Here is a 22,712-nt window from a genome sequence, read left to right on the forward strand (position 1 = left end):
TGAGCTTTTTTTTTTTGAGAAGGGGACTCACCTCCCACTTCCCATGTATGTATGTATGTATGTATGTATGTATGTATGTATGTATGTTCATTCATGTTAACCAGCTCAGATGTAGCCCAGGGCTTAGATCTGAACTCAGTGCCAGGAGGACTGTTCCATCTAACATGTCACAAGTTTTGGGACAGACACACAAGAAGTATCCGAAACAAAGACTGAGCTCCTTTGCTAATACGGCCCCTGCTCTTTCAGGTAAAATCATCTCACCACCGCAGTTCTGGGCTTCTAAGTCAATATGGCAGGAAGTTCCATTATCACTCATTTAAAGGAGGCAGAACTACCGCAGGACAAGACTTGACCTTGCACACATGTATGAGCCTTCCAACATCAGCACCGTGTTAGCCACAATTGCATTAGGCACTAAGCCCTTTGCTGAACCAGACACCTCTGGCCACTTACTGCCCCCTGGTCACCCCAAGACTCACCGTAACCTGGAAAGGACTGTTGGGAATGTGTTCTCCTCCAAAGCGCACACAGATGACATATTTGCCTGGCTGGGGCGCCGTGTAGAAGATGTCAAAGGTGCCGTCCTCATTTTCCACCACATCCACGTCCACCTCTGTGCCATCAGGAGTGCATACTGTGCAAGTCACCTTGCCCTTCCCGGCAGCCTTGGCATCCACCGTGATCACCGTCTCCTCACCAATTTGGATGGTGGGCCCAATGCCAGCTCCTGGCAGAAGGGAAAGCCAGTGAGGAATGGAGAACTGGAGTCCAATTCCCAACTCCTTCCCATCATGCACCACGGGTCTCCCTAAGCTCCCAGCCTCTTATACCAGCTGACATGGCCTCATGGGGACTTTGAGACAGAGGGCAGGTTGACCAAATTGTGGGGGGAACAATATTGCACAGATGAATTAAGCCATTGTAGGTCAAAACAGAGCAACTTACCAATGGACTATATTCACCCATTCAGTTGCAGGTACAAGTGGTCAATTTTATTGTATAAAGCCAAAGGCTTTTACAGTGGATGACAGAGAAAGAAAGGAAACTTTGCAAGTAAGAAAACACAGGCTGGAACACTAGGGCCAGGTCACACTTGCTGGTGGACCCCACGCAAGCTCTTTCCAGGAATACTTGCAGACACCACAATTTGCTCAAAATGATGGCTGTTCCAGCCAATACCAAAACCTGGTCAGCAGTTAAGTTTTTGGCAGGACAATGTTTAGAACTCAGCCAAGAGTTACCAACCCACCCACCACTATCTACCAGAGACTCTTCTCCAATGCACCTCAGTGGCTCACTCCCATTTTCACATGTGCTCATGCAAGGGAGAGGTGGTTGAGGTGCAGAAGAGAGGCTGTCAGAGCCCCCCATGCCAATTGTGTTGAGGTGGGGGTTAAAAAACCCTTCCAGCTTGCACAGGAGGCTGGGAGCTGGATCAGACCCAACTCTTGCCATCTGACACCAAGCCCCCAAGGAAACAGTCAGATAACATCACATTTTTTGAAAAGGACTAAAGCAAGATGGAGTTAAGGCAACTAAAGCCATGATTGGACCCCAGCGGTAGAAGCATTGGTTGTTCATAAAGCAAGGGATGTTACAGCTTTGGGTGACTAGGGGTCGGCCAATGCCAAGGAAATGCTTGTTCTCACTGAAGAACGAACCCTATGAAATCATAGCACAAGAGGAGATTTTGAGCCACAGACTTTCAAACTAGCTTAAAGGCAGCCAACATGAGGCAGCCAACCTGGTGCCCTCGAGCTCCCATCCTACCTGACCAATGGCCACAGAAACTGGAGCCAATGGGAGTTTGCCCAACAAGATCTGGAAGGCACCACAATGGGTTAATCCTTCTTACAGAGAGGGCTCTGGCTTAAAGAGATTTCCAAAAGCAACAACACTGTTAACAGAGAAGCTGCTGTAAATATCATGGTTGTGTTCTCCCCCATCACATCAACATCAAGCTGAATCGAGATTTCTATTGTTGGCTTAGGTTCCTATTGTAAAATGGCAAATCATGATCAGAGCTACACACACAATAATAAAAACTGGGCCCCTAGTGCTGGCTATGAGAGTGTGTTTTTGGGAATGAGTGCTGGGAAGGGGAAATATTTAGATTTATGTCCAGCCAAATTTGACTCCTAAGCCCTCTGGATAGCAAAGACAAGCCGAGGACTACCAGTTGCCTGTCAAGCTGCATAGAGGGTGCACGTTGGGGGGGGGGGGAGATGAGATAGTACATGTTTAGGCACCAGGCAAAATCATTCCTCTTTACCCAGGCTTACGGCTATGGCCCACAGCCTGGAAAAATGTGGAGGGGAAAGACTGTTATTATGATGACTATTTTATTATTAGGCTGTCTGCCAGTATGCTTTTTATTATGTTTTTATCACTGATAATGTGTCATTAATTTTTATTATGTTTTTTATTAATAATTTTTAATAATTTTTAATAATAATTTTTATTATGTTTTATTATGTTTTTTATTAATTTTTATTATGTTTTTATCACTGATAATGTGTCATTAATAAAGGACAGTATGTAAACTGAATAAATAATGTTTCTTCACTGTGGTCTCGGGCTCTATCTGCAGCTTATGACTCCTTTAATCTACTTAGGAAGACCATGAGGTGTTATTTTCCCCTTACACTTGGGGTGGGGAACCTAGCTTTCCTGAAGATGGCAACCACTTATCAGTTTCCCTGGTCTGAAGATGCTGCCAGGAATTCACCCCGATGACCTTTCCAGTGGAGGCACCTAGGCTGTGGAATGCCCTCTCCAAAAAGACACGCCTGGCACCTGCACTGATCTTTTGGATGATAGGAAAAGACATTTCAATGCTCCCAGGGCCTTTGCATTCAAAAGAAGTGTTGCTGCTCTTTTGCTTTTGCTTTGGGTTTGATGACATTTTCATCCCCAAAAACGTTTTTGATTTGAGTTTCTACTGAAAGGAGGCTGCATTTTAATGTTGTATTTTAATCAATTGTTTTATACTTGGTGTTAGCCGCCCTGAGCCCGGTCTTGGCTGGGGAGGGCAGGGTATAATAATAATAATAATAATAATAATAATAATAATAATAATAATACTTTATTCTGTAGTTGTTTTAGATTTTTATGTGTTACAGTTTTAGCCTCTTATTCTTGTGAACTGCTCAGAGTTTTCAAGCTATTTGACAGTATAGAAATGTGGCAAACAAAATCCATTCACGTGCCTGATACAGACCCCTGAAGCACACTTCTTGTGGAAAGCCAAGACAACGTCAACAGGACTCCCACAAACCTAGGTGGCCAACTGAGCCACCGCAATGCTTGCAACATGCCTGCCTGTAGACAGAAGCCTTCCCCAGAGTTAAGAAACATGCATGTACCTGATCCATTTCCTGATTCACAAGCTCATGCCCCTCATTAGGCAAGCACAGCAGGAGATGGAAGATGGAGAGGGAGGCAAAGAGTAGGAGAGGACTATTTGGGGAGGCGGGGAGGGTGGAGAGAAGGGGGGGGAAGGGGGAAATGTACCATGACAGCCATAATCCAACCCACCACTAACATTCAGATCCACCTCCTTGCTTCCTATCAATGGCTAGGGTTGGAGAAAATGCAAGGCTTCCAGCTCCCCCTCCCCAAAAGTTGCTTCTCTTCTGCCTCTGAAGCAGAGGCTTAGTTCACAGCAATCCTATCCTGCTGGAAGAAGCAAAAAGTGAATATGTTCCAGCAGGGGCAAACTAGTGGCTCATCTCTGCAAGTAAAAAACTGAAAAATGAAAAAGAAAGGAAGGACCCTGTTTTGACCCCTAGCATCTTTGCTTCAAGGAACAGCTTCTCTAGCAAAAGGCCTCTGCCTGGGACCCTGAAGAGCCACTACTGATTTCAATAGTCCATAATGGGTTAAGACAAAGTACGGGCCCCAACTGCCTTCACGTGCGCTACTTGTGAAGCTGGCATTCCCTTACGCTGGCACAAGTCCTGTCATTCAAACTCATCACATGTTTGCTAAAAGTGGAACAGGTATCAAAGGGAGCTACTGAAAACAGTTCTTGTTTAGCAGCAAGCGTAGAGGAGATAAAGCCCAAAACAAACAACAACTAAAGCAGGGCTGTGTCCCTTCAGATATAAGGACTACAATTCTCATCATCCCTGACCACTGGGCCATGCTGGCTATGTCTGGGAGGAGGGGCACCACTGCAAGTGCCACAGCCTCCCCCCCCCCACAATCCCTGAACTAGAAGCTTTAACTGACCAATCAGTGGCACTGCACTTTAAGCGCCCGCCTGATCATTTTGGTCCTGGCAAGGTTTTAACAGACCAAGGAATACATAGGCTTCTTTTATAGCCTAACCAGGGAAATGGCAGCTTTTATCCAGGTTCTGTGAAGTTCTATATTAGCAACTGACCCAGTTTTCAGCAGAGACCTGCTTTGAGAACAAGAGGTCCCTTCCAGATGGACTATTCCAACCAGCCCTTTGGGCAGGGAAGCCTGACTGCCCTCTCCTCTCTGACCTGGGGCAGAGGTGGAGCCCAATGCCAGTGTGAGACCATGCAGCGGAAAAGGAAGCAGCGAGAGCAGGCAGGCAGGCAGGCAGGCATACTTGGGGTGGGGGGAGGAAGCCATCAGCAAGCTGCTTACCTAGCCCATGACCTCCAATCGACACTGAGGTGAAAGGGCAAAGAGCAAGGGTAATCAGAGTGAGACAAGAATCACACGGAACAGTGCACAATTAAAATAAAACACAGGAGAACATAGGCAATGTGGCATTTCCCTCCCCATGGTGGGTGAGCGGTGTGGCCGGATGTGCCCGGCAAAAAGCAGTCGATGTGGTGGGAGGGCGTGGCATTATTTTAGCGTGGCTCGCCCCACCCTCCAGCAGCCCTCACCCCCCCATAAGACCCTCACCTGGGAGGAGCGCTCACCTGTGACGGTGCACTTGCTGGCGTCGCCAGTGGGCAGGGCCCGGATGCGGTACGGCGAGTAGGGGATCTCATCCCCACCGTACTTGATGAGGATAGTGTACCGGCCGGTCATGTCTGGGACATACGACACAGTGTAGGTGCCATCTTGGTTGTCACGGATGGTGGCTTTCTTGGGCTTGCCCTCAGGATCCTGGCCACGGCACAGCCCAGGAAGGGGGGGGGTTAGAAGGAAGGCAAGCATTTCAAGTTAAGAAGCGGCAACTGCAGCAGCCATTCTAAACCTAGGTCCCTGCCCCAAAGTTGTTATGGTCATGAGAATCTGACAGGAATTTGTATGAGTGAAAACCCACTTGAACCCTGTATGGCACAAGAAGACAGCCACCACGAGCATTTCTTGCTGTTACATAGGAAAGCACTGAAAGGACATTTTATGTTTAAAATGGGTGGGGGGCTGAGCAAGGCATGAATAAACTGGGATTACCAAGGAGGAGTTGTGAAATTGGTCAGTGACCTACACAACACCCTTGTTATGCTTTAGATGCAAGCTCAGCTTAAGGCTTGCCACCACTATAGACCTCTGGTTCAAAATGAGTACTGAAATCTACTGTCTTGCTGCAGTGGGATACTCAGGAGTCAAGAGACTCTCACCAAGTGCAGAGTTGGTGGCCCTTCTAAGTATAGGATGAGAAGGGTAGCTTGAGTCAAGGGCAGAAAGCTCTGGACAATGAACAAGGCAGCGTTTTCTGCCATTTGGAAATGTTATCAAAGCTCCCACCCTCTGAGTACAAGACAGCAAGTATGACTATGCAACCATGGGGCTTACAGAAATCAGTGAGGATGTTGCCACAAGGCAGTGCCACCACGTGACTGAATGAAGGAGCTCACAGTCCACCTGACTGCAGCTTGTGTACCTTCAGACTTGTCCCAGTCTTTTCCACATCATCTCCCATTGATTTCTCCCCCAAGTATCTACCGTGGAACCGACCCCTCTGCCCTGAAGGCCTTCTCACAACAACCCCCAACCTGCATTCATCTCCCCTTCGGACACTGTTCCACTTACGGTGATCTGGACGGCCAGCAAGCCCTCTCCCGCATCCTTGGCATCAATTGTGAACTCCACAGGCAGGCTGGCTGGCACACCTGTTGTGTTCAGCCCTGGGCCACTAGCCTTTACCTTGCTGGCATCATGTGTGGGAAGAACCTTAACCTTGAATGGACTGTGAGCATATAAAAGAGGGAGGGAGAGAAGTGCCTCTGTTAATGTTAGGCAACTGACAGAAATGGCCACACCCCCATCCCTCAATTCCAGGGTGCACAGGTGTTCCCCCACAGGATCATTAAGGGTCACTCATCTTTCTCTTACACAAAATAAAGGCATTAAATACCAATCTGAGGCCACTGCAGCCTGATGGAATCCTCTACCAATGAGAAGTTCCCACTGACAGGACAGCACGTTCAGCAGAAACAACTGGTAAGTGTAAGACACTGTACACTGGGCTCAGTGTTCCAGGAAAAGCTTTCAAGTCTTGTGCCAGTTTTTGCTCTGACACAATTTGCCAGTCGACAGCAAGAGACAAAAAGATCTGTGGCATAAGGTTTTGCTTCCAACACTGATTACATGGGAGTCTTTAATAGATTTGCAGAGGCCCTCTCTCAAACAACTTGCCCAATGTGCTCAATGAAACTTTAAAAACATTATCCTGAGAGGTAAGTCCCCTAGCCTCAGATTCTCAAGTGCTGGGTTTACAAACACTCTGGATTTCCAGTAAATGGTGAATCATCTGAAGCTTTGGAAACATCAAAAAGCAGCCATTGCTATTAGAGTCTCTGCCTTGGCTCAGAGGGGCTAGAAGCTTCCTTATGAATGTCAGTGTACCAAGCTTCTGTCCTAAGGAGGCTTCTGAGTCTGTCTTCCCTCTGGCCTACAGCGGCCAACCCACAACCCTTACCTGCGGGGCACCTCCTCATCTCCATAGTGCACAGCGATGCTGTATGGGCCTTCCCGGCTTGGCACGTAGCTCGCGGTCTGGGTCCCGTCAGCATTGTCCACCACATCTACAGGCTCCACCACTCCTGTAGGAAGAGTTCAACAGGTGAGAGAAGGGCCAAGCCCCAGGAAGGCACTACTGGTCTAGTCAAGCCGAGATTCGCTTACCTTTAGGGCCCTGAACTTTGACCTGGAGGGGTGCCACACCTGCCTTGCTGGTGTCAACCGTGAAGGACTGGGGGACATTGGCTCTGACAACACCTGGAGTCAGGCCAGGGCCTGAACATTTAACTTTAGATGAATCTATCACATCATGCACAGGCACTTTGAAGGGGCTCCCTATGCAGAGAGAGAGAAGGGGGTGAAAAAAGTTGGATTTGATCCCAGAAACCACTTCAGGGTTTCAGGTAAAGCACACACTCCTTACATCAAATGCAGTTTTAAAAGAAGTCTCTAGCTTTTGAGTCCCACCCACGCTTGTGTTTCAGGAGGCCAACTTTCCTAACCAGCAAGTCCTATTTGCAATCCAATTGCCTGTCTCTTTGAGCTTCCAGGGGACTCAAGCGAAGCATACAATCATAAAACCATAGAATTGTAGAGCTGGAAGGGCCACAGGCGGCATGACCAATGCTCAGCAATGATGGGAGTTGGGGAGTCACAGGTCCCCCACCCCTATGTGGCATGCCCTACGGTCCACAGCCTCTGATCCCACAACTAAGCATTACACCATCCTGCTTGCCCAGCCCACTCCTGCTTTGCTGGAGATTGCTCAGAGGAGAACTGACAAAGTGCACCAAGAACGCAAAACAGAGATGGATATGAACTTGTTTTGCAGAATATTTAGGCCAAGGAACCTTGGGCAGCTTGAAATCTTGCTTTCATTATTTAGGTACCAGGAGAGCCTAATGGGACTATATGCCTCTCTTTTGGCTAGAAAGGCAGCCTAAATTTCCACCAGTGCCCTGCCCGCAAAAAACACACCAAAGTGGTGAAAAATCAAGAGCAACAATTGAATTGTGTGGAGCCAAGGGAAGAGCAATCTTTTCCGGTCAGTGGACCAGATCCCTAGGTCACCCAGACCTTGTCAGCCATTTTGGCAGGTGTGCAGGGCCACCCAGGTGTCAATCACCTGATGTTACCATGGCAGCTGCCAATGTGTTTCCTTTGCCCAGGCAGTGCAAAATCAAAGCACTTGGCCAAAGGCACAAAACATTGCAATCCCCAACAGCAATTCAGTCAAATCCCACTTTAGGCAGGAAGCCGCATCTTTACCTGCCTCACACCAAATGCTATATGATGGTAGGTGGGCAGGACTCAGGGGGAACTATTGTGGGCCAAATTAGGACTCCTGCCAGGCCTCATTAGGACCATGGGCCAGAGGCTCCTGACTGCTGGAGTAGCCTCCCTCTCCTGGGCCATGTATGCCAAGAGCGACAGAAGATACCTATGCATCAAGAACCACCATCACCAACCTATAAATCAGTGGCCCATGCCACTTCCTGCCTACCACTGCCACACACACATCCCAGCCCCAATCGGTACCTGGCACTTGGTGGCCACCATAAGTGACGTTGAGGTTGTAGGTGCCAGGTTCATAGGGAATGTATTCCACAGAACAGCTGCCATCTTTGTTGTCAGTGCATGACATCTTTGCTTCAGAGGGACCTTCAACAGCTAGGCCCAGTCCACCAGAACCAGCACCCCTGTAGAAGAAGAAACCAGTTTTGACTCTAAAAGGCCCCAATTGATCAACAAATCAAAGCCTGTGATAGTTGGGAGTTGTCACAGATTCATGCCTCAGGCAAAGAAGATTGAGGAAGTGAACTAGGAAGCTCCTGTTCAAGCAACTTAGAAGCGCAGTGGAAGTGGAAGTGCTTCCATTAAGAACAGTTCTGGGGTGGGCCAATGAATCTTGCGTGAACTCTTAAAAAGCTAAAATCCCCACACGCCAATGCATTTTAAAATTTAAAATTCACAGAGCAAGAAACCATTTTGGTTGCCTTAAGGATTAGTTGTAGCTTAAGTATGCTATCTTGTTTTGCTTGGGTGGCTGGATCAGACCACAGCCTGCCTAGTCTTATCTGTCCTTCCAACCATGTTTTCCTGCTTATACTTTTAACACACTTTCTCACCAATCTTTGGGCCCTAAAGGGAGGTGTGAGGAGGTCAGGGAAACAAGGAAATGAATGTAAGGTATGGAAAGACTGATGTATTTTTTAAAGTGTTTTTTATCTTTTTTGTATTTTGTATTTTTTCTTTTATTTTTACTTTTGTTTTTCTTTTCTTCTTTTTTTCTAATTCTTGTAATTCTTTTCTTTGAAACCTTAATAAATATCATTTTAAAAAAAGGAAGCAGATTTGATGCAAAGCAAAGGAATCCCAATGGAGAGAGCATTTTTTCTTATGCTCTCACCACCTTTAGAAGTGCTACTGCTAGGAGCAGACTTCATTTTCCAGGCTGCTTCTCCAACTAGCTCAGTGCTGCATTACTGTGACTGCAAAAAGCTGGCCAGGATCTCATCTCATTAAAGAGATACTTTTCACATTTATTACATTTGTCACTTACCACATAAAAGCAACTGACTAAGATTCAAAACACTAAAAGAATAAAACCTTTACTAAAGGTGCTTCGCCTGCAATATTATAAAAAGCACAAAACTTTTAATTTACTTTTTGCTTTTGCATATTAATGCCCTGCCTTCCTGCAAGATTCCTAGCAGCCACCAAGGTGATCCATTAGAGGGTAGCAGATGACTTCCTTCCGGCCCATTCCAGATTAGCACAGCTTCTTTTGAGGGTTGGGCTGCACCCCCAGAGGGTAGCAGGCCAGGTCGGCTGCCCAAACCAGGCGGTGATGCCCTTCTCAGGCCGCACCCTTTGCACAGCAATCCTCCTTGGTCTCTCTCCAGTTTTACCTGGTCTCCACCGTGAATTTGTTGGGCTTGTTGGTGGTCCCACTTTGGATGCCAGGACCATGCACTCGAACCCTTGTGGGGTCACATCCTTCTGTTACTGGAACCCGGAAGGGGCTGCTCGGCACAGGGCTGCCATTGTAAGTCACATCAATAGAGTGGACACCTGAAGAAGAAGAAAGGGGAAAGCTGGAGCTCTTGGGTGCTATGCCTCGAACTTCAAAGCCTATGCATCATGGAAGCCCTCCTGTGGCCTCAGGTGTGCGCAGACTGGTGGCAGCCAAGCTCACTCCTCTGGCACTATTCCCTTAATGCCCAGGCTCAAGCAGCCCAAGACATTTTGATATATGAGGCAAAAATGTTTGATGGAGCACATGCTTAACAGTCATGATTAAAGAGCATGTGTGCATGCTACACACACATTTTCACTCTCCACAGTTTCCAAAAAGGAGGTCACCTCATCTTGCCCAATGCTAGGGCCAGAAGTTTCAGGTGGCCAACACTGAAGACAACAACAGCATCAATTGCCCATGAAACTGGGCACATTTTCAAAGCAAAAAGGGCAGGCTTGTGAGGCAAGCGTTGAAGAGGATCTTGGAAATCCATAGCCCCTCCGTTAGGGTCTGCACCATCAGTACCAAGGGGGCTCCCCACATCATGAACGCCCCTCCCTGCTGCTACACAGCTCTCTCACCATCTTCATATGGAGTGTACTCCACATTGTAGGTCCCATCCCCATTATCACGCACATAGCTCTCGGTCAGGTTTCCTGAGGGATTGGACACTCTCGTCTTGACATGAGGGCCTCCAGCCTTAGTCAGGGCTCGTGCATCTACGCTGAACTCTGTGGTGGCTTCACGGAACACACCTGGTGAGCACAAGCAGGGTCAGAAGTCACAGAATACGGAAGGAGGCTGCACAACAGGACTCTCCCAACCCAGTCTCATTTTGCACCCTGTTTCATGAATGACCCGAGGCCCTACACTGTATCCAGCATCACCTGGGAAAGTAATTTGGAATATGGGTCTGAGCTAAAAGCCCAAGGTGTTTGCACCCATCGCCAGACATATCCCCAGGCCAAATAAGACATGCTGAGGGCAAGATGGAGGCCATCTATCACAGCCAAGCTTGACATGAAGGGTCTTCACTCCCCATTACTCTCCTCCCTAGCCTACACCTCCAATCCCCTTATTATGAAGCCCCAGGCTCAAGACAAAATGGTTTACCAGCATCATGTGCCCACTTGTCACCAGCATATAACAGGTTTGACTTTCTACCCCTTCTGTCTATGATGAAAATTTCTATAAGGATAATGCCTGGTGAAGTCTTAAGGAAGCCCCAAGAGGGTTGTTTGAAACTTCCAGTGCCTCTGCCCTATAACTAGGGGGAAACAAATTTATTCCCAAAAATACAGACAGGCAATTACGTTTTCCTTCTGCAGCTCAAGCAAGTCACCTAAATTCAAATTAGGCTGACACAAATTTGTCACAGCAATTCCCTTTCCCCTCTCCAAACCCAAGCCATAAACTTCTTAGGACAGGCTGCAGACTACTCAACGCCAAGTCCCACTGGGACACTCTTCCAAGGAGAGGGCCCAGCCAGCCTCACCTTTGCCTTCCACTCCGGGCCCGTAGACTTTAACTCCAGACGTGTCCACAGCTGGTTCCACGTTGAGCTTGCTGGGGAAGTTTGGCACAGGCTGCCCACCGTATTTGATTGTGATGGTGTAGACACCCGGGCAGAGAGGGATGTAAGTGATGGTGTAGGTGCCATCACCGTTATCCCGCACGTGGACCTCAGCCTGTGTGCCGCTTTCCGAAATGATCTCAATGGTGAGCTCTGCGCTGCCGGCGCTGGAGCAGTCCACGCTGAACTCTCCCGCCTGCCCCACCGTGGCGTGCTCCAGCCCTGGCCCAGAACACTTCACTTTGGACGGATCAAAGCCAGGCAACACCTGGGCTTTGAAGGGAGAGCCCGGCACATGGGTGTCAGCAAAGAGGATGTTGATGTTGTACTCGCCAGGCTCCGTGGGCAGGTAAGAGACGGAGCAGGTGCCATCTCCATTGTCCAGGCACTCGATCTTGGCCTCACAAGGGCCCTCCACAGTCAGGCCAAGGCCTCCGTTGCCAGCCCCTTTGGTATCTATGGTAAAGGGGGCAGGAGCGCCAGCCAAGCCACCCTTCAGGCCTGGTCCATAGGCCTTCACCTGGGACAGGCCAAGGGCAGGGGGAACAAGGAAAGAGAAGACAGAAGAAGAATGCTCCATGGTCACTTTGGCCCATCAAACAAGACCTTTAAATAAAAAGGATTTATCAAGGCAAACCCTCCCGCCATCAAAAGGTGACTATTTGCTGCACCCAGAGGAAGACAAATGCTTTATAAATGGTCAACCTGCCCCTTCAGATCTATGCAGGGCTCTGAGTGACTGAGTTCATGGAGATGTGTGCAGATCTCAATCTACAGCGGCAACCACCCAGAGACAAGTTAGCACAGCGATGAGAAGGCTCTAGTCCAGGGAGGATGGGGGACCGGGGCCCCTCCTCCAGGTGCCATTTTACTCCTAGCAGTCCCAGCAGTCAGCATGACCAATGGTCAGGGATGATAGGACTTGGAGTCTTACAACATATGGAGGAGAACAGCAGACTCCACCTCGACTCAAGTCTGCACTACTAGACAAGCCCTCCTTTTCAGGAAAGAAGAATTAAGGGCATTCAGGGTTTTGGGGTTTTTTTGGAAACTCAAGCACTAATTTGCCCAGGGAGAGGATGCGTCTCTCCTAATATGGTCACACATACTCTTTATTAGGCACGTGCACACACACAAATATTTAAGCCCCCACCCACTGGAATAACCAACATCCACACCGTCAGATTAATCTAGACTCTTAAGGGTTTGCTGTCTGCATAATAGTGGTTTCCTGTCCACAGTGCCCCCGTATGCCCCCTAACCAGGCCCGCTTTGCCTGGTCTAGGTATATGAAATGGCTAGAGCTCACTGGCTAGGTCAGAATGCTATTATACTGTGAAGTTACAGGAATGGAAGGTTTGAGACAGGAAGAAAGAAAAGTCAAGATTTAGGACAAAACAAATTCGGTGAGGAAAGACACTTCAAAAACAGGGCACTCTGTGCATGCCCCATGAGACCACCACCACATACATGCTGCAAGAAACCGCTCAGAGTTCTAGAACACAGGAGGTGGCAAGCAGACTGCTGTTCTGCACCTCCACACAGAGACTGAATCAGCCAACAAGGCCCAATCCCTCTGCCACATTAATGGTGTGTGTGTGTGTGTGTGTGTGTGTGTGTGTGTGTGTGTGTAGCTCCTACCTTGGATGGGTTGGTGGGGGGTACAGCCTCCACAGGGAAGGGGCTGCCTGGGACTGGCACACCATCATAGGTCACGTCTACTTCATAAGGCCCCTCTTCCCGGGGGATGAACTTCACCACGCTGTTGTCGGAGCTGAGGCCTGGCTCCACCTTGCAGGGCACAGGCTTGTTGGAGGGGCCTGTGATCTTGGCAGCCACCTTGCCTTGGCCACCAGCCCCCTTCGACTTGACGGTGAACTCCTGGTCCTTGCCCACTTCCACTTCTGCAAAAAACAATGTGCGGGGGGCAGAGTGTGCATGTTCGTGTCAGATCTCAAGTGTATTTGGCCCTTTGAATTAAAAAAGGAGGGGAGAGATCCTCCTCTTCTGGGCCAAGTATTCCTACCCCCAAAATCCACTGCTTTGCCTGCCCTATAGAGAGCGGCTTAAGAATTGCTAAGACAGAACCATCCACTAGATTCCTAGGTAGCCGTTTCTCAGATTTATAGCACCACTTCCTAAGGCCTAGAGAAGGTGACAATACTTTTGTGGCTTGGGTTAAGTTGGGGGGGGGGGGGAGAAATACTGGCATGACTAGTGTTTCCTGAAAAAAACAAAGACCTTGGAGTGCTTCCAATCATCTGGCCCTGGCAGGTCTCCAGGAAGCAAAGATTTTTAATCCAGCTGCCACTTGGGAGGCATCTAAAAATGGGGAATTTTCCCATCATGGTTTGACCTCCATGGAACCCCAAAACCCTTCTGGGGGGGGGTTGTAGTAGATGATTGCCTGTGTGACAAAATGCCCCCAATCTTGTAAGGCAAGACTACACAAGACCAGTTTAAAGCTTGCTGATGTTGGGAGCACAGATGGGTTGACAGGGATTTTTATTGTGTGGAGGCTCTGCCACATGGTATGGGGAGGAACGTACACACATGCATAGCGCAGAAACTGCAATGTGTCAAGGGGGAGGGTGGAGATGGGCACGAGGAGAATGCTGCTGCAATAGCTTAGAATCATTCTGCAGACTCGCACAGCTGCCACTCAAAAGGCCATTGCATTGAGCTTCACCCTTAACATGCAGCAGGCTTGCGAGTCCTGCCACAATAGGCAACACCACGGGAGCTGAATTTGCCAGAACCAAGGGGAAACCGCCCAGCTCCCCTTGTTATTTCTGCTATTGCCAGGAGGTGTGGTGTTAATGTAATCTTGTTATATTTATAGCACTGCAATTATGGGTTTTGTACGTTATTATATTTGCCATTGTGATTTTCTTTTGCCGTGAAATTGTTATTGTGACAACCGATTGAGATGCATTCCCGTTTCCTAGGCTGCAAAAGCTGCTTTGATTTTTTTGTAGGAGGGAAGCATACAAATAAAATTATGATGTCGCTGCTTCACATCACAGGCTGGTGAAGAGGATGACGGGAGCTGGGTTGGCAAAAATGCAGCTGACTGAAACCCCAGGGCAAGTTCTAATGGGTGGGTTGCTGCTGGAGGAGAGGATGCGGATGGGAACCAAGAGTGCTAGATGTGCTGCCACCGCCATTTTGGGCAGAACTTTGTGTTTTAAGTGCAATGTGATCTGGCCCCAAGACTCAGGAAAGGTCCTACTCTAGTTTTTATGGCTGTAAAAGTACATTTGCAAAAGTGAGTATGCTTGAAGGACAATGCCTCCTGGAACTCATAAACCCAAGACAGCAAGCAACAGAGCAAAACTATTCCACATTTGCTCTGCAAAATTGCAGGCCTGCAAAACCCTATTAATGCAAGACTTCTCAATGTGGTCATATCTTCTGAGCTGCCTGAATCTGCCTCGCAGGGGCCAAAACTTCCCAAGGGATCAGGAGATACGGAAAAAAAAAGGTTTACAAATGGGTAAAAGCTTAATGGTAAGGATTTGCTGAATTAACAAATTGAAGTGGAATACAAAGAAGGGAGGTATGAGGAGGTCTGGGGAAATAAGCGTAAGGAAGATACGTTATGGAAAATTATTTGTTTAATTGTTTTTATGTTGTATTTTGTATTGTGTTTATTTTTATTTTTCATTTTTATTGTTATATTTTAAAAACTTTAATAAACATCTTTGGGGGAAAAACAAAACAAAACTTCCCAAGGGATGCTGGAACAGATGGGCTCTTGGTCTGATCCCAGAAGGCTTTACCAGCCAGCTGCAAACATTGGCTGTATTGTAATCCTCAGGGATTAACTTGACATGGCCAACCTACTTCAGACAAGCCAATGACTGCAGAGAAGCAGAGTAGACCTTTAAGTGTGTGATAGATCATTTATTTATTAGGTGGTTACCTTTTAAGATTTTTTTTAAAAAAGAAACCCAACAAGGGTTGTGTAAACAGCAGCTGTACAGTTCAGGCACCACCCTCCTCCACATCTGGTGCCCTCCAGATGTTTTGGACTACAACATGGTTCGCCCCAAGCACATTGTAGTTGAAAGCATCTGGAAAACACCAAGTTGGGGGAAGACTGAACTAGTTCAATTCAATCTTCATTTGAAAGGAAGGGGGCAGAGACAAACTAACTAATTTAAGGGTGGGTTTAGATCAAATTGTAACTTGTAGGAACACAATACCTTTACTAGAGCTATCTTACCTTATTCCCAAATTTGACTCTTGTGCTGCTTTTATAAAATTAGGCTTACTCTAATGTGCAAAGACTTTTACATTTTAAAGACATTTTCTTTGGGTATACTAGCCAAGAAAGACCGCAGCTTGAAATTTTGAACAGATGAAATGATACAGGCATGCAGTGATGCAACCAGAGCCAGGATGACTTCACAAAGAGCCTGTCCTGTTACTGCTGCAAAAATCTGGAGATCCAGATGCCTGTTTCATGCTGGCCAAAAGTATGCTATAATGATGTCAGAAATGCTAGATGCAGAGGGGTTAGAGGTCAACACTGTGTGTAGCTCATCACCCTTTCCCAGGATTAGCAAAAAGCAGGTACAGGCACTGCTGTGTCCAGCATTTAAGTCACTGGGATACATACTGTCGCCAAGTCCAGAGATCTTGATCTTGCCGAGGTCCAGGGTGGGTGCCACTCCCACACTGAAAGGGCTTTTGGGGATGTGGTCTCCTCCATATGTAACATTCACTCCAATGTTACCCTGAAAGTCAAGAACCATGACTGTCATCACTTAAAGACACCATTTTTGAGTGATAAAGAGACAGCCTTCTCCCGCCCTCATCCTGCCAACTCCAAGCCACAGCCAAATCTAGTTTCTTACCTGAGTAGATTTTAAAGACTACTTTAACTGAGACTGTAAGCCTGTATCTGGACAGCAACGCCTCCCGACACTTAGCAAGGGCTCCTCCGCAAGGGGGGGGGGACACCTTGCATATAGCACATCCAGGACAAGACTAGGCTAGAACACCAACCCTACATGCAAGCCACAAACCATCCTATTTGCCTAAAGCTGCCATACCAGGCTCCTCTTTCCTTGCTCTTATTAGAGTTTGGAGACGCCAGATCCTAGCAGGCTTTGTGTGTTCTGGGATGAAGTCTGCTACTGACCAAGAAATCTTGCCTCGGGGATAAGAGAGCCCTTAAGATCCCATGTCTCCTCCCCATCACTCACCTGCTGCACAGGGGTGTATTTGACAGTATAAGTGTTGTCATGGTGGTCAATTATTTCAGAGTCTCTAACAGCCTCTCCTTTGGCCGGGCCAGTGAACTGGACATCCAGCTTAGCCTTGCCAGCTGCCTTGGTGTTGACTGTGAAGTAGGTTGGCTTGCCTATCTCCACACCTGTAGTGAAGGGAGGTGAAAGTTAAACAACTTTTCTAATAAGCTCCTTAGTACAAAGCTTACCAGAATCCCCCCACCCCAATCATCCAGTTTAGGACACAAACCATTCGCCCAAAGCCACCTCTTGCCTACGTTTGAGTTCTACCCATTTTGCAAATTGGGACACTCAATAAAATGCTTTTGTCAGCTGCCTTCAGCTGTCCATACTAGAGGCTCAGTATTCCCATTTCCTTCCTCACACCATCCACTCTTGACTTCCAAAGGGGTGGTTGAGGATTTCTGCCTAAGAGATGGGACAACACTGGAGAGAGAATGCCCTTAGATGCCCTCTCCTCATAAACATGGGAGAAACTTTGGACAGCAGAGGAAGGAAGGCCTGTAACCCAACCACAGCCCCTTCCCCACCACGTGACCTCCTGGGAGTATTCCCAATAATCCCTGGTTACTCGCAGGATCCTATCAGTGTGGGAGGGAGGGATAGAAATGCTCCTCAAGGAGTACTGAGGACTAACAAAGCCCCATCCCACCAAGGATTGATAAATCATGCCCCCACTATTTGGCGGTCCATAACACAAGCACTGTCCTGGATCCAGAGTCATGCATACTTCTAAGTATGGGAATCAGTGGGTCTAAAGAGTTGGAGCTTCAAAGCTCCTGCACAAATTTTAAGAGAAGCAGGTACCTTTGGGAGGAATTTTAGTTATCCTTGCTCTAGCTTAGGCTCCAAGGATCCCGATACCCAGCCATACAGTTCAGCCCCAATTCACCCCCATTTACAGAGCATCCCCCAGCTCACCACTCCTGTTGAGTCCAGGTCCCTCGGCCTTGACTTTGCTGGCATCATGTGAAGGATCCACTTTGATTCTGATGGGGCTGGTGGGGGTGGCCTGCAGATGAACATGAAGCAAGTGAAAACATTGCTTCCTACACTCTTTTGGCCTCCTCCCCACCCCCACCCTTCTGCAGTAAGAGGAGCTCTTACCTGGTCAGCAAAAAGCACCATAATGGTGTAGCTGCCAGCACCGCGGGGTGTGTACTTGACTGTGAAGGTGTCATTGTCATTCCGAATGATGTCAAAGTCTATGTCTGCCTCTGCTGGGCCCACAACGCCTGGTGCACACTTGATGCCGATGCTCACGTCACCTTTTAAGAAGTAAAAAGTGGGAGTGAGACAGCAGCTTTAACTGGAACCCAGCTGCTTTATTGTGGCCTTCCCAAAGGTACAGCACAGAGAAGGGGAACCTGTGGCCCTCCAGATGGCATTTAACCTCCACTCCCACCAGCCCCAATCAAAACAGCTAGTGGTCAGGGAAGAATGAGAGTTGTAGTCCACACCACCATCTGGAGCAGCCTTTCTCAACATGTGGGTCCCCAGATGTTGTTGAACTACAACTCCCATCACCCCTAGGTAGCAAGGCCAGGGCTCAGGGATGATGGGAGTTGTAGTGCAACAACATCTGGGGACCCACAGGTTAAGACCTGCTGATCTGGAGGATCATGAGTTCCCTGTTCCTGGTGTAAAGGTAAAGGGACCCCTGACCATTAGGTCCAGTTGTGGCCAACTCTGGGGTTGCGGTGCTCATCTCGCTTTATTGGCCGAGGGAGCTGGCGTACAGCTTCCAGGTCATGTGGCCAGCATGACTAAGCCACTTCTGGCGCATGGAAATGCCGTTTACCTTCCTGCCGGAGCGGTACCTATTTATCTACTTGCACTTTGACGTGCTTTCGAACTGCTAGGTTGGCAGGAGCCGGGACCGAGCAACGGGAGCTCACCCCGTTGCGGGGATTCGAACTGCCGACCTTCTGATTGGCAAGTCCTAGGCTCTGTGGTTTAACCCACAGCACCACCTGCTTTCCTGGTGTAGCAGGTCTCTAGTACTGAAGGCAACAGGTGGGTACTCGAGTAACACCTAGCTACTGATTGGCTCCAAAGGTTTGCAGCTGGAGTGGAGAGCAGGGAATCATCATAATCATTCCTGGCCTCTGACGGAGATGCAGTGTGAGATCATGACCTAAGGCAGCAGTATTATGAAACCTTGACTGAAAGTAAGCCCTACTGAACACAATAGGAAGTGATTCCAAGTAGTTTCAGGAGTCCACTGAAGTAGAGGGGGAAGAGTCTTCGTGACCAGGTTTCAGTTTGGCAACAGAGGCCAGCATTCTGTCAGTTGTCTTCAACGGGGGGGGGGGGGGACAACCGGTTTTAATCCTATAGCATCCAGGCTTGCTGGGGTGCGATTTCTGCAAGGGAGGGCTATAGGTTTCTTGGCATCCTCCCCAAACTATAATGCCCAGAACCCTTTGGGAAAACCACAACTGTCAAAATGACAGCAAAGAAAATCTAGCAAGCCATACATGTCAATGGAGTGGGTAAATAACTCAAGGCACTTCTAGCTTCATATGCAACAATGCCCTTGTTGTATCTCATGGACAGAGGAGCAGCCAGCAACTAACAGGGAAGAGGCCTTGAGGGAAAGAGAATGATGATAAAAACAAACAAGGACTGCTCATCTCATTGCCAATGACTGTTCAGGGACACACTTAAACAGTATTAGAGTGTGCCCTGACTCAGATCTAATGCAAGACAACAGTGAAGGAAGTTTAGCTATTATTTAGCATTGACATTGAAACAGATAAGGCACAGTTGATAGCTGTTGCTCCACTTTTGCAGGCCACTGTAGCTAGAAGGTGAAATGCTGAGCAGGGAGCAAAAGCAGATGTTTGGAAGCCTGGAAGCTTTAAAGCATGTTTGGAGACCTTAAATCCATGGTTTGGTGTGGCCCAAGCCAGGGGTGTAGTGTGCCAGGGGTGCCATGGCCCCAGGCGCACCATTTTTGACCTCAGTGCTTTTCTCCACTCGCCAAGGATCCCCCCTGGCCAGGATCCCCTCTGCGCAGGCAGGCAGGCAAGTGTCTCAGGCAGCCCTGCTTTGCTCCAGCGCCAGCGCTGGTGGTGAGGGTTGGGCTGGCAAGCGCTCTCCCCAGGCGCCGGCAACCAACGCTATGCCACTGGTCCAAGCACAAGAGTGAGTGAGTGTTGGGAGTCAGGAGAAGCATGGCTCTTCCCTTTCTCCTTGCTTTCTACCTTACTTCTCCCTCACCCTGCATTGTAGGATGCGTAGCCCTGGAGAGCCCTCCCAAGTACAGGAACTTTAAAGGGTCAAAGCTTCTAAACATTAAATGAGGCAGCAAGCAACAGCTATTAGGATACAAAAGGATCTGCTGAACTGGGCAATAAAGAAGGGAGCGGCTGATCTCTGCAGAGGGAGCAGAAACAGATTGCACAACTTTGTCTATTGTTTCCTTAGCTGTCAGCAGAAGAAGAGGGAGAGAGACCAAGGGCAATCCCTTCAATGAAAAATATTCTCAGTGTCGTTTTATGCAAGAAAAAGTTTCTTCTCTACTCCCACTTAACTGACAATCCCCACCACTTGTAATTACTTGTAAGCCCACCCACCCGTCTGGGTTGCTCCAGCCACTCCAACAGAATATGAAGAACACACAATGCGGCAGACAAACTCTGATGCGAAGTGCAGCATCCTCTCTCCCCAATAGTAGGCAACATGTATAATGACACAAGCCGCTTATGGGGCCAGAAGGGCAGTGCTTCCAACATGGACACTCCACTTAGCCATTGGGGGCTAAAGCCACTGGGATATATTTTAGAGGAGTCTCAAAAAAGGTAAAAATATACACAGAAGGGTAGCTGCACCAGCTTGTTGGGAACAAATACAGTACAATGAAGTCTTGTGACAGTCTTTAGACAGACAGACAAATTCATTATGGCATAAGCTTTTGTGACCTCAAAGGATGAAAGTGAATGGGTTTCAACTGACAGAATTTGTTACAGAGACTCTTGTTTTGCTATATTAAAAGGTAGAGGCTGTAGTAAGGCCAGGAACAAGGACCTGGTGAAGCTCAGAGTTGGCCCAGGGGCTCTGTTCCAGTTGCAGTTGTCCGCACACAAAGAAAAGTAGTGCAAAGTCAGGAAACCACCACCTCAACAAGGCAGAGGGCTGCATCCTGGGCTCTGGGAAGGGAGCATCCCAGGACCCTCCTGCAACCTGCCCTGATCCCAGTAAGCAAGAGAAAACAGCTGAGTGGCGGGGGTGGGGGGTGTTAAACAAATGGAGAGTGTAGGCGACTGGCAAGTTTGACCTGCTCTCCATTTATTTATTCTCTCACCCACCCGCATAGGTTGCGATTGTGTATGTAATGTGAGCGTAAGTTGCGGGCCCAATGTTTATGGTCTCCATTCTGGGGCAGTGGGCCAGAGCAAGCCCCCTGCAGTTCTGCCCCCAGTGTCTACCCTCCAGAATGGAGCACTCTCTGAGCTTCCCCCTCCAGCTCTGTTGGGGGGGGGCATCAACAGAAGACAACTAGCTTATCAGAGCTGTGCTTCCAGCATGACCAGTCCTGCCCTGAGGCTTCTTGGCCTGGACTCCAGGTGACAGAAGCCCTTCTAGACTCACCTTGCCCGGCTTCTGCACAGTCCACTGTGAAGTAGGTTGGCTCGTGAGCCTTCAGGCCAGTCTTTGCCACACCAGGACCATACACTTTCACTTTGTTGGGGTGGCTGCCAGCACCAACGTTGACCTAGAGTGAGAGATGGAAAAAAAATGTGGTGTAACATGTGATTAGGAATTAAATCTACACAACAAGCACACCAGCCCAGTAAGACCCTGCACACAGACAGCTATAGTCTACACCTGACCTAGCTATCTGCTTGCAAGGGGAAATAAGTTTATTTAGCTACTTGGTAAGCGAAAGACACAAAGAAGCACAAAGTTGGAAGGGTCCCTGAGGGTTATCTAGTCCAACCCCCTGAAATGCAGGAATATGCAACCTTAGTGTTATCAGCACCATGCTCTAACCAACTAAGCTATCTATCCATTTTTTGCTCTCAGTGTGATTTGGGGGTAGGGTGGAATACAGAGAACACCAACCCTGTAGGGACTGTTGGGGATGTTGACTCCGCCCCACGACACCATCGCTGTGTGCTTTACGGGCTTCTTGGGCAGGTAGGAGCAGCTGTAGGTGCCATTGCCATTGTCCTTCACAGAGACATCCACAGGGGATCCTTCAGAGTCCTGCAACGGAGAAACAAAAACAGTAGTCCTCTGTGGTAAGATCAGCATCCTGGAAGCCTCTTCTCCCATTCTTCATAGTGACAGCACGAGATAAAGCTACGCCCCCTCTGTAGCACAAGCACCAAGTCTCACCTGTACTTGCACCTTGAGAGGAGCCTTTCCACCACTCTTGGCATCTACTGTGAACTCAGCTGGCTTGTTGACTGCAACGCCCGTTTTCTCCAAGCCTGGACCATGGGCTTTGACCTGGAGAGGGGTTGGAAGAGAGGTGTGAACTCCAAAGCAACTTCTGCACAGTTAGAACACACTGCACTGGTCATCATAAGGTTTACAGCTAAACCTTCATTCAGCGGGAATGGCTGGAGCATGGACACAACACTTGAGGTTGTGAGAGCTGTGCCAAGCACACAACTCCATGCTGGAAATGTTTTTTTTTGGGACGCTACTCCCATGTAGCTCGAGCTAGTCTTGCCCAGCTCCCATCTGGAGTACTTGGTGGTGGGGAGAAGGGCAGCAGAACACCACTGGCTGACAGCAAATCAAAATAAAAGTTTGGATTGCCAAAAGGGACAATGTGCTTGAAGACCTTTTTCTACCATTGCCACTCCTCAACCAGAAGCACCACTCAACCCTTCCCTTAACTGTGACCTCCAACTACCAAGCTCTTCCACACAGTCATAAAACCTAGAACCTTTACAGCCAAGATCAGCTTTCCAATAATGTGTATGCTCACACCAGGAAGAGCAGT

General features: G+C 48.4%; 1 protein-coding gene across 4 annotated transcripts in view; it reads right to left on the bottom strand.

Moving 5' to 3' along the window:
- FLNA (filamin A) overlaps positions 1 to 22,712 on the bottom strand; it is an 85,924-nt gene that overhangs the window by 24,823 nt on the left and 38,389 nt on the right. For 2 of the 4 annotated variants that reach the window (XM_082205694.1, XM_082205692.1), the window contains exons 14-31: positions 22,097 to 22,210; positions 21,821 to 21,964; positions 21,347 to 21,470; positions 17,858 to 18,018; positions 17,672 to 17,762; positions 16,706 to 16,875; positions 16,117 to 16,234; positions 13,134 to 13,396; positions 11,415 to 12,012; positions 10,501 to 10,674; positions 9,810 to 9,972; positions 8,437 to 8,597; positions 7,063 to 7,233; positions 6,857 to 6,980; positions 5,968 to 6,124; positions 4,908 to 5,097; positions 4,624 to 4,647; positions 483 to 730 (exon numbers count right to left, since the gene is read on the bottom strand). In XM_082205694.1, coding sequence (XP_082061820.1) covers positions 483 to 730; positions 4,624 to 4,647; positions 4,908 to 5,097; positions 5,968 to 6,124; positions 6,857 to 6,980; positions 7,063 to 7,233; positions 8,437 to 8,597; positions 9,810 to 9,972; positions 10,501 to 10,674; positions 11,415 to 12,012; positions 13,134 to 13,396; positions 16,117 to 16,234; positions 16,706 to 16,875; positions 17,672 to 17,762; positions 17,858 to 18,018; positions 21,347 to 21,470; positions 21,821 to 21,964; positions 22,097 to 22,210 — 3,195 coding nt within the window. The remainder of the gene's footprint in view (positions 1 to 482; positions 731 to 4,623; positions 4,648 to 4,907; positions 5,098 to 5,967; positions 6,125 to 6,856; positions 6,981 to 7,062; positions 7,234 to 8,436; positions 8,598 to 9,809; positions 9,973 to 10,500; positions 10,675 to 11,414; positions 12,013 to 13,133; positions 13,397 to 16,116; positions 16,235 to 16,705; positions 16,876 to 17,671; positions 17,763 to 17,857; positions 18,019 to 21,346; positions 21,471 to 21,820; positions 21,965 to 22,096; positions 22,211 to 22,712) is intronic. The other 2 variants (XM_082205695.1, XM_082205693.1) reach the window with 1 other exon arrangement.

This window comes from Podarcis vaucheri (assembly GCF_965113315.1).
Source record: "Podarcis vaucheri genome assembly, chromosome: 17".
NCBI classification, from domain to species: domain Eukaryota; kingdom Metazoa; phylum Chordata; class Lepidosauria; order Squamata; family Lacertidae; genus Podarcis; species Podarcis vaucheri.